Below are 12,505 nucleotides of genomic sequence, written 5' to 3' on the forward strand. Positions count from 1 at the left end.
CAAGCCCAATTTTTCAAAATCCAATTGTCGCAGGGACAGAAAGTGAGGTGAAATCTTCTGAACAGGGGCACAGATGGCAAAATGAACACCACAGGGGTCTTAACTATGCTATCAAAAATTAAATATAGATATTTTTGGCTGGTGTTACACTTAAAAATGTTCTGACTTACATACAAATTCAACTTAAGAGCAGACCTAAAGAACCTATCTTGTTCGTAACTTAGGGACTTACTGTATTGGCCTTTTTAAAAGCCATTGGTGCCACTTGAGTTAGTTATCCTATCATCAAATGCAACTTCATATTCAAAGTCAACACACAGTTTTGTAGACTTTACTTCCCTCTTACTTTGACTCTATCGTTGGATATGTAATGTTCTTTGTATTCTTTCTATTAACAACATTGTATGCCCTGCATACATTCCATTTCTTGACAGCCCAGATTGCAAAAATCTAGGGATTAGGGAAGAAAGTTTCAGTGATGCTTCTGAGTGAATTCTTCTTTGTACAGCTATTTGTCTGTTTTGCTCTTCTAAGAAATGTTATATATTTACAACAGGATAGTAATTTCACTCTATCCTGCAACTACAGACTGTATCATGATTGCTTAATATGTGTATGTGGTTGGTTTTGTTTGTTTTTATTAGTTTTTATTTTCCCTAGAAGAACTGCTTGAGGAATACTATTTCTATTAAATGATTTAACCATCTTTCCGTAAGCACTATTGCAGTGAGCAGCTATGCTGTGTAGTATTCTTTTTTATGAAATAGCTGAAGTATAATTACTATTTTTTAAGAATATTTTCAATAGATGGCTGTTTCTGTGAGATAGCATTCAGCAAAATAGAAGAAAAAATAATTAAGGTATTCAGTAGTCTTTCTCCAGGTGCTCTCTGAACACTGCCTCAGTCTATTCAGTGTCAAGAATTGGCATGTCTGTTGATTAAGCCCAGAAATCTCTTAATGAATATGTTTAGGATTTCTTTTCACATCAATTTCAGACCCTTAGAGTCCAGTCTATGACGCTAGACCAGGACTTAGGGTGAGTCTACACTGATAAGAAAAAGTGGACTCATCGCAAATCCACTACTTACTATCCCTACAACATACTGAATATTGTCAATGAATATTATGGGTTTTCCTGCTTTGCTTTGGGAACTTGCTGGAAACTCCTCAAATATTCTAGGACTTCATAGCAGTTTAGACAACTGGATTGGGTTTGATTGTCCCAACCCGCTGTTCAGATGGACGCCACGGTATTACCTTTCACTATGTTCATTAGTTCAGGGAAAGGGATGGCTCCTCCCCATGTCAATGTAGCCACATAGTGGCCACCGGTATAGATTCACTAAAGTTTCAGCATATTGCTTGATATTCTTGGATAAGTCATTACATTTCTGTCTTGGTTCCCTATTTGTAAACTGGTCTCCTATAATGTAAAGTATAAATGAGGCTTTTAAAATATATTTTTTATTGAAGAAGCAAAATAGTGGGGTTTTTTATATTAAAATTGGGGAAAGGGGAAAAGAGTTGGGTGTACTCCAAAAGTGGAGTAGTAAAAGTTAAAGAAAAGTGAAAAAAGGGTGACAAAAGGTACAAAAGATAGCAGGTAAAGAAAAAAATGAAAAAATGAAAAAATATTTTTTAAAAAATAAAAATTAAAGGAGAATTTACTTCCAACCTTCTCCGTGGATGTTTCTATTGTCATATTTTCCCATTATTGCTTTGCTGCTATCCCCTCTTCATATCTCTTCCTGTGGGGAACATATTTGGTTTCATTATGTAATCTCTTCTGTCCAATTCATTTTTTCTTGTTTCATAGGGTATATCTATGCTGACCAGTCTGTTGCTTTTTCTTTTTGTGTGCCTTGAGTAATTTCCTGAGTTGTTATGTTCATTTTCATTATCTCTATCACTTTCAATATCCATTGGTCCATTAGTGGCAATTCTTTTGATATTTTGCTGTTACCATCCATTCCCTTTTGTTTTTGAAACGTATCTTTTTCCATATCATGCTTCAGTCTCTTATAGAGCTCTTTCGCTTTTTCGTCTGATCAGGCCAGAGTGTGATATCTCATCTCGTGGAACTTTATTCCATTCTTGTTGGGTTTCTGGCTTTTTATTCATTTCTTCCAATGTATCTAATTTTGTTTCAAATTTTTTGTGTTCTTTTTCCATTTTCTGTTTTTTCTTGTTGAAGCATGGTCATCTCATTTTTATATCTTGTTGAGGTGTGGTTATTTCATTTTTCATATCATGTTGAGGCATGGTCATCTCATTTTTTATATCTTGTTGAGGCGTGGTCATCTCATTTTTTATATCTTGTTGAGGCATGGTCATCTCATTTTTTAATATTGATAATTCTCCTCTAAGTTCTCTTTTCAAACTACTCATTTCCTCTTGGATTATTTTTTGGTGTATATCCTGTTTCTCAAAGATCTTCTGTAAATTAGTTCTTAAAAGCATATTTTAGTCTTAAGTTTGTCCTTAGCCCAGGACTCAGAGGAGATCATAGCAAAGTTAAATAGTAGCAGAAAATAAAAATCTTGTTAATGCCAAAACTGCTACATGGTTGTCATTGTTAATTAGGAACCTTTGGCCTGATGTTAATAGATATGACAAGTCTTAGTAACCGTATGTAAAATATATAGTCCGTAGTAGCTCAGAGTCTTACATATCATTATAACTGTGAAGTATTCTTGGAACAGTAGAAGTGACAAGTACCAATATAGCAAAATGTGCATATATTATTGTCCCTTTGACTTCTTTCCAATTTGTAGGAAGAACCGAAGAAAGTCCGCTTTGATTATGATCTGTTCCTGCATCTGGAAGGCCACCCACCAGTAAACCATCTTCGCTGTGAAAAGCTAACTTTCAATAACCCAACGGAAGAGTTCAGAAGAAAGTTGCTGAAAGCAGGAGGAGTAAGTTTTATCTGAGTGTTTAAAACAAGCAAATATATGAAGACTTTGCTGTTTGGTGCTGATACATCTAGGCATAGTCAAGGTTGATTTTCCCTAACCAGCTCCAGAAAAATGTTTCTATTATTATAGAATCATTCTTTGTACAAGTTCTATATTCCCCATGATTTATGTCCTATCTATATCAAGAAGTTTGGGCTTCATGGAGGCTCCAAACCATTCTTTCAGCCCCAGAGCAATCCCATTGCTCGAGAAGCATGCTCCTGGAAAATTTCACATTTTCCCCTCTAAAACAAGGCAGGGAACCTGTCACAGGTTACTGGAGGACATGTTTTTGCTTGCATTTTTTTTAACAGTTGGTGAGTTTCTTGTCACTTTTACTACAACAGTGGTTCCCAACCTTTTTTTGACCAGGGACCACTCTCCAACATTAGTACCAAAAGGGTTACAAATCAGCTTTTGGTCAACTTTAGATTTGGTTTGGTTATCTGGGGTGCTGCTTCAGAAAATTGCTTTGGATAGACCACATCAGCTCTAGTTTCTGATACAGAACATATACCATCCAGTTGCCATTTGCTCACCCACAGAAAACCATATTTAATAATCTAGAGCTGATGTGGTCTATCCAATGTAATTTTCTGAAGCAGCACCCCAAATAACTCCAGGAACAGGCCTAAAAACGAAGACACCAAGGCATCACATGGAATGGCTCTGCTCAGGGGGAGATAGGAGGAGAAGCATCAGTCAGGAGGCTTGTTGTCATGCCTTTCGTGGGTAGTCAGCTTTTCCCCTCCTGACATCCCCATTGCCTCAGCATTATAAGAGGGTTTCGTGAGACCAGTTGCTCTCGTTACTACAATGATGTAGTAATGGTGAGGCTGTGGACCATATTTTAGTTCTTGGGGACCACAGGTTGGGAACCACTGTACTACAGATTCTCTTTCCACCCCCTGCTCCCATTTTTGGTGTGGCTGCAAGAGGCCAAAACTGTTCTTGCACTACTGAGGTTTCCCCAGTATAGCCTGCATGATGATATTGAGTAAAAATTAACTAATCATATCAGAGATGAAGAAGCTATAGACAGACAGCAAACAAGGCATCAAACTGCAACTATAGAATTGCCTTTTGGATCCTGAGATTCTTTTTGGAGTTAGTGCTGAGCTAATTGTAGTGCTTATTACTGGGACGAAAGTCTTAGCATGGGATTGCTTCTGAAAACAGATGATCAGATTCAGTTTTAAGGTGATGGTTTTCACTCTGTAAGCCTGTGAAGAATCAGGTTTACAATCTGGAAATGGCCCCACATCCAATTATGTCACTAGAAACCAAACATCTTCCTGTCATTAACTGTCATTAACTGAAGCTGGAATACCTTCCTGGACAAATAAACCTAGCCATAGATATCCAATATTTACTAGGAGAAAAAATGCTTTATATTTGTTAACATTGTCCTTAAGAATGTTTCTGATGCATAACTGGATTAGATTCCCCCCTACAAAGATAGTAGTATCAGAGAAGTTGTACATAGTTAATATTTTCCCTAGAGGATCTCTGCCCTGCACCAATAAAAAGGTACCAGTTGTTGCTACCAGTTTGCTTAAGGTCAAATTGTTGTTTTTTTTTCCTGTCCCTGATCTTTGCTTGTCAGATGTGTAGTTAGATACCTGATACATAACTAAGGCCCATTTTCTCAAGTGACACTTAAAACGTGCCCTTTGTTTTCTGTGTTCCTTTCATTAGTAATTGATTTTTACTTTTCTGGGCCACTTCCCCTGCTTCAGACACACACACACACACACACACACACACACAATAGAACAAAAGAGAAAATAGCAGCTGCTACCATAATTGCCATCACTATACATGGATGTTTTCAGAGCTCTGTTAAGTGAAAGAAAAAGGATAGAAAGAAAGGCATGCCTCTGTCCTACAGGGCCTTTGAGACTATTTTTTTAACTTCAGGTAGATGAATGCACGCATAGATAAGCTGCCTTCCCTGCATAAATGACATTCACAAACAGTCTATCTTGCAATAATGCTAAGAATGCTTATCACACTGCCAGTTCATCACCCAGCTCCACTTCTTTGGTGTGTTGTTTGTACTGTAGAAGCAAAAGAGGCTTAAGAAAACTGACTTGACCCTACTCAGTAAAGTCAATAAAGGGGGTTCCTTCTGACTCAGACTCAAGACCAAAAATCATTTTAAATCTTGCTAAATTTGTTCAATATTTATCATCTATATGTTTTGCATCATGTGGCTCTCTCAAGAAACAAAGGCTTTGAAAAACTTCTTCATACTTTATTGCTCGCTGTGGTTGTGGCAAAGTACAGGATTTCCTGCCTCCAGGAGAGTACATTTTGTTTGGGTTCTGCTTGTTGTTTTTAAGGCATTCAGAGGATGTTCTCCACAGCAAAAGTAACAAAGTAAACTCATGCTAATGTTTTAGACATAATAGGAATACTATCTGGAATGTAGGTTTCATATATAAATTGATTTTATATACATTAACTATGTTTAGACTTATCCCACAACATGCTAGATGACAAATCTATGATAAACTCTCTAGGAATGGTTCAGATACAGCAAGCATAAAAACTTTCTTGCAAGCATAAAAACAGGTTCCAGAAAATAATCTCCTCTTTCTTGAAATTACTGTACTGCATATTAATGGGTCGAGGGGCCAGAACTGAAAACAAAGAGAAATCTAGTGCTTTTGGGTTAGATTCACAATCTGTTATCAATTCCAAAACCCATAGTTAACAGGTATTGTAAGAACTATGTATGCTCTCAAACTCTGGACTTTGTGCAGAACTCCGGAAACACTGGAAAAAAGAATACATTGAACTGGAGATGGAAAGATTTCTGGGATAAGCATTAGTCAGGACCACTTATGGCAGGAGTGATGAACCTTTGATCCATCTGATGTTTTGGTCTACAACCCCCAACAGCCCCATCCAGAGCAGCCAACTTTTGGAAGCTTACTCCATATAAAGCATGTTAGAACAATCTTAGATGTAATGTAAGGAGGCACATGGCCAGTTCAGACATCCCAATGGACAAGAACAATTGATTCACTAGCCTCACATTTGCAAACACACTCCTAGGCATTTAAGAGTACAGCCGACCTGCAATCCTGAGCTTTCTGATGTTACACCATCCACCACCAATTCTGTGCAGCAAAGTATCCCTGTAGTCTTGGCAAATATACCTGAGAGCTCAGTAGATGTTTGAATGTCAGGAACCCCTAGTATGTGTCTTGGTTGCCTCACTATGCATATATTAATATTTTTTGTTACAATATTGAGCACTTGTGGGGCTGTGTTTTTACATGATGGAAGCATAGAGCGGCTCCTTTGGAGTGATTCTGGATTGTAAAAGATTTTGGCATCCAATGGCATGATCACCTGTAGAGCTGTTACTTTTTATGTGTTAAATTTTAGACAGGAGCTCTCTGGGATACAAGTTTAAGAGGATTAGTCAAAAAAAGAAAACAAAAACCTCTTGGCCCTGTGATCTACTGTACGCTTGGAGGTATGAGGAAATCAAGCTAACATCCTCCCACCTCTAAGGCAAACTAATAACCTTTATAATATTTTCCTCATATTTCTCCCCCTCACTACCCCCATTTTACCAGGCTTCTAGCAGCACTGCATCTGTCTTTTCAATTTATGGTGAAGATAGAATAATGGTAATAAAACTAATGTTATCAATTGAACACAACCAGCAGAGTTGCTCATTTGTTCATGGTATTTACTTGTCAGTTTCCAAAGAGCTCTTGTTTTTATAGCCTCGGTTATTTTATAAATGTTGCTAATACTTGGAATTCCCTTTTGCTATAGATCATGGTAATGTCAGATGGAACATCAGCTGCTTCAGGGCAGAGTCTTCACCTCCCCAACCTTCCCAGTAATTCCCTGTCTTTTTCTGAAGTGAAGAAGAAATCATCTCATGGGCCAAAGGTGAGACATGCCCTGGTGTTCAATATGGGGGTGTGCCTTGAGTGACAGCTCTGAATTCTGCATGGCCAGTGAGCCAAGAAGTAAGAAGTTCAAAACAATACCTAAATCAGAGGGATTAATCATCATTCAGAGATAAATTTATGACCCATGAACATTTGGGGTTTCTTTCCACTTGTTTGCTTTAAAATATTATATGGTCTATAACTACTGTACTTCTATGCTATAAAAAACCCCCGCATCTAGCAGATAAAAAAATTTAATGTCTCTGGAACAATCCCCTTATGTTTTCTTCTGACCACATAGCTTTACAGTTGATGATCTAATGAGTACCATATGATCAGAAATTAAACCCTGAAGTAATTAAGGTTTATGTTCCGTCGTCTGCAAAGCTGTGATAATGGAATGTGACTCCCCTGTTGAAAGAGCTTCAGGAGCCTCCAGTTTGTTTCTGGGTGTAATTCAAAGTGTTGGTGATGACCTTTAATGCTTTGAGTGGTTTATGACCAATTAAGGATTGTTTTCTTCCATACAAATCTGCCCACCTCTTGAGATCATCTTCATGTCCAAACAATCCCTGAATTATGTCTAGTTGGAACTAAGGAGTAAGCCTTTTTGATGGCTTTACTTGGGCTATTAAACTCCCATCTGAAGAGTATATTATTACTTCTTCTAACAAATGTGTCTAGGCTTTCTTACTCTTTTAAAAATATTGTAGATATTTTTATTATTATTTCTATGTGATCCTAAACTGTATTTTGGGGAGTCTGGCCTTTTTAATCCTGTGATGCCATTAATGTATAACTGTTCCCAGTTTTATGAGTCTTTCCTTATGCTATACTATTGAATTCATAGAACCCCCACTGGCACAATGTGTTAAACCCTTGTGCTGGCAGGACTGCTAACTGACAGGTCAGTGGTTCACATCTTGGGAGAGCGGGTGAGCTCCCTCTTTCAGCTCCAGCTCCCCATGCGGGGACATGAGAGAAGCCTCCCACAAGGATAGTAAAACATCAAAACATCCGGGCATCCCCTGGGTAATATCCTTGCAGACTGCCAATTCTCTCACACCAGAAGCAACTTGTGGTTTCTCAAGTTGCTCCTGACGCGAAAAATAAATAAATAGAAAATTTGCATATTAAGATAATTAGGGGATTGGGAGAAATTTAGAGCTACTTCCCTGTCATTTTCTAAGTATGTGTGAAATGTGGATAGGTGACAGTAATGTTGCATATGTATTTTTTTAAAACCACATCCATATTGTTTTCCAGCTCCAATAGAGATCTCAAACGCATTTATATTAAAAAAAATCAACAACAATAATACTAAAACTAAATGTCTCAGATAAAAATCTAGAGTTAAAAATGTCAAAACCACTAAATGCCAAGCAAAATGCTTTTACTTCAGGCATGATTGCTGTTAGTGGTTGAGTTAGCCTTTTATTCCTTGATGGAATTCTATAATCAGGACAGACAACAGAAGAGACCTTTGAACAGAACACCTTTGAAGGCAGAACAGGTAACAAAACCTGTGAAGACGATCACAATCTTTCTAAAAGGAAGAGGCAGTCTATGATATGATTAGACACAAGCAAGTGGCAGACAGTATGTTTATTATACGATTTCTTATGGACACCTGTGTTTCCATAATGTATTCCCTTATCCACAAAGTCAATATCCACAGTTTCACATACCCATGCTCCAAAAGATATTACACCTAGAAATGTTTGTGGGTCTCTCTAGTCAGGCTTGCACAACTTGTGGCCCTCCAGATATTTTGGACCACATTAAACAAACTGGCTAGGGCTTCTGGGAGTTGGAGATCTAAACATCTGGAGGGCCACATTTTGTGTAGGCCTGCTCTAGGTTTTCCAGCATGGTTCTGTGTTGTCTTCTAACCCAATTATACTCAAAGGATTCACTTTTATCTATGGTTTCAGGTGTCTATAAGGATCTTGAAATATATCCACAATGGATATATTTGGCAGCTGTCAATGCATTACTTTAGTTATACTTTCTGACTCTAATTCATATTAATTTATGAAAATTCCAATGAGTTTACCTAAATGGCAGTAGCTTCATAAACACATTATCTCCTCAAATTACTTAAAAACAATCTCACAAAATGGATGGCCTTTCAAGGGTATTCAGTCCCCACACATTTACATATGGGTGATATGCTATCCATAGCAGTGCTTCTCAAGCTATCTGATATGCTGGGTGCTAAATTTCCGTTCATCAGGTAGGATTATTTTGTTGCTTACTTAGCATGCTACCTATGTTCTTTCCCTCTACTCATATCTTGTGGAGTGAACATCTTGTACTGGCCAGCAGGTGTTGGAATAGGAGATGAGACCCTCATTACATGGAGCTCACATAGGCATGAGAGAAAGGTGGTCTGCACATGGCTCTCAAATGTTGTGATCCTTTTGGGGCTTTCCCTCAACCTTAACCACTGTTGAGCTTCTGCTTCCAAGGTTAATTTTTTAATTGAAGTGTACTTTCTGCTTTTGTTCCACAAAATTGTGAAACTACTTTAGGCCAGAGTTCTTCTTACTGTACTTTTAATAGGTTTTCTGGGTCAATTCACAAAAGTTTGAAAACTGGTAGTGATGATGATGATGATGATGATGATGATGATGATGATGATGATGATGATGAAGTGCAGGTGCCTTGGGTACTGTACCAAGAAAAAAATCTAGAAATAAATTTAAGTAACACACAATGATATACTATATACTCAGAGGAAAAACAGACACATGCATGCATATACTGTATATTTATATATAATCACTAATAGATCATTAAGTTTTTAAGCTTCTCTTGAGCATATCAATAACAGCATTGCAGTCTGGAATTATTTCTCTATATTTAAGTAATTAAACAATATGCCACATTGAAGAAACCACTAGAATTGCTATACTTCTGGCCCTCCCCAAAATGTTTCCGTTCAAATCCAGTTGTCTTATGGAGTTTGGTCAGCCAAATACAAATGCCACACTTATAATGTGAACTCACAGTGTCAGGGCAACAAGAAAAAGACTAAACACAATAATTTTTTACTTTATGTCAGCCTCAATTTGGGAACCTTTCATGCTGAGTAAGGAATATGCTGCTGCTTAATGTATTTCATTCCAGGTAAGCATGATTAAGAGAGCCATTGTGGTGCAGTGGTTTGAACATTGGACTAAGACTCTGGGAGATCAGGGTTCGTATCCAGTTTGGCCATGAAAATCAGCCAGATAACCTTGGGAAAATCTCAAAAGAAAGCCAAAGATTGCCCAATTCTGAACACATTGTGCCAAGAAAACCCCATAATGGTTTCAACTTAAATAAGTGAGAAACAACTTGAAGGCATGCAGCAAAAACATGGTCAATACTCTGAGGTGTGATAACATGTTACTAGATACTCCACATTATTGTTTTTCCTTTAATTCATCTAACCCCCTACTCAGTGTTAGCATTAATACAATGTGTTCAACATAAACATAAGAATATTGAGTACTGAGTACTATATTAAGTAAAACCATTGAACTGATTAATCTAGCCCAGTGTTGTTTGATAGGCGAAAGCTCTCTAGATTTCAGGCAAAGGTAGATTCTAATCTTACTACTTGAAATCCTTTAACCAGAAATTTCAGGGTTGTGCAGCCATCTCTGAACCTCCCTAAGCTTCATTCTTCTGGTGCTGAAACCACAATTTAGTATTATCTCTCAATGCAGCCAGCGTGAGCTACTACTTTAGGGTGGTATTCCAAGAAGAGCAGTCTCTAGATCACTAGAAAGTAATCTTTGCAGTTTGTAGATGATCTGAATGATCTGAATCCATCCAATTGCATAAATTAATACATTTTGTAGGTATCACTACTAAAGATGCTATTTTCATAAGAAAAATCCTTGAATATGTGCAAGTCTCTGAGGTTACAAAAATGTTGAAAATTATATTTCCAGTAAACTGCCATATCTTTGAAAAATGGCTGAGACCAGTTGTAGTAGTTTCTGTGAGCCTTGCTGTATACCTTGGAAAAGCGACTTTGCAGTACGTTTATGATTTTGCTTCCTTGGGATATAGCTGCCTTTCCCCAAAAATACATCCGAAATAAACATCCAAAATAAATACATTATTTCTCAGAGTAAATTTTATAGGACCTCCCTAAACTAGCTATGTGGTTCTCTTTCAAAAAAGCAGTGAAATCAGAATTGTGATAAGCATAACCTTTCCAGGTAGCATTGCTTCTTTCAACATGAATCCAATGCTGTTGGTACACATTTCTTTTTAATCAGTGTGGTTCACAGCCTCATGTAATCATTGTTGTGCATCTTCAAATAGTTTCCAATTTATGGCAACCCCCAAGGCAAATCTGATGGGTTGAATGCTCAGACCATGACCCATACTGGCTCTCCATGTGTATTTACTTTTAAATCTTTCAAGTAACTAAAAACAGCACCAAGGGAAGAGAATTTGATACTTGTACTTTCTTCTTGAAACCAGGAATAACCAATGTGATTGTACACACTTTCATTGAACAGTCTTGTAAATCATGTCTTTGAAACTTGTATTTTAATATTTAACTTTTGTATGTTTTTTAATTGTATTGCTTTTTAAGTTCTGAGTCACTTTGGGTCTCAATCCTGAGGAAAAATGAGGTATAAATGATTATGTGTGTTGAGATTTCATATCAAAAAATTAACTATTTCATTCTGTCAATAGAATGGTAACCTTGAGTTTACCTGTCATTTGTTATTTTGCAGACATGTTGTTATTTAAATTTTTGAAGATATATTAGTGAACTCTATTCTTTAATATCTCACTAGTAAAAACTACTCATTGTATTTCCACTGTATATATCTCTTTGCTCTATGGATTGTTCTTTAATTCAAGTAATGCATTCCACTTTGCTCCTTTGTTGTTATGCTATTTCCACACAATTTGTCAAATGTAGAGAAAGGTTTCAATGTCTTAAGATCTGCACCTGGAACATAGAAGATTAGACCATGTGTTAACTTTGTGATTTCCATTGTTGCAGGACCCGAGTAAAAGTGTAAGCACTAGCAGCAGCAACAGTAGTAACAGTTTTTCAAAACCCCATAAATTAACAAAGGAGCACAAGGAAAAACCGCCTAAAGACTCTAAAGAACATAAAAGTGCCTTCAAAGAACCTTCCAGGGAACATATAAAATCTTCCAAAGAATCCTCTAAGAAACCCAAAGAAAACAAACCGCTGAAGGATGAAAAAATTGTTCCTAAAATGGCCTTCAAGGAACCCAAACCTATGTCAAAAGAGCCAAAATCTGAAAATAACATACTTACCATCGCTGGTGGACAGCAACAAGACAAGAAGGCCCCTACAAAAAGGCCTCCTGGCATGGATTCTGAGGATCTCACAGCCAAAAAGAAGAAGAAAAGTGGCTCAGAGGCTTTATTTAAAAGTTTTTCTCATGCTCCCCCACTTATACTTACTTGTTCCACTGCTGACAAAAAACAGACAAAGGATAAATCTCAGTTTAAGATTGGGAAAGTCAAAATGGAAAGTGAGGCACTGGAGAAGAAGAAAAACACGTTACCGCCTTTTGATGATATTGTGGACCCTAACGATTCTGACATGGAGGAGAACATGTCCTCGAAATCTGAT

At 37.2% G+C, this 12,505-nt stretch overlaps 1 protein-coding gene across 3 annotated transcripts in view; it reads left to right on the forward strand.

The window, feature by feature from the left end:
* mllt3 (MLLT3 super elongation complex subunit) overlaps positions 1-12,505 on the forward strand; it is a 163,084-nt gene that overhangs the window by 100,716 nt on the left and 49,863 nt on the right. For all 3 annotated transcript variants that reach the window (XM_008103479.3, XM_008103480.3, XM_062971881.1), the window contains 3 exons: positions 2,777-2,920; positions 6,758-6,877; positions 11,900-12,505. In XM_008103479.3, the coding sequence (XP_008101686.1) occupies positions 2,777-2,920; positions 6,758-6,877; positions 11,900-12,505 (870 nt within the window). The remainder of the gene's footprint in view (positions 1-2,776; positions 2,921-6,757; positions 6,878-11,899) is intronic.

Source organism: Anolis carolinensis, chromosome 2 (genome assembly GCF_035594765.1).
Source record: "Anolis carolinensis isolate JA03-04 chromosome 2, rAnoCar3.1.pri, whole genome shotgun sequence".
Lineage (NCBI taxonomy): Eukaryota > Metazoa > Chordata > Lepidosauria > Squamata > Dactyloidae > Anolis > Anolis carolinensis.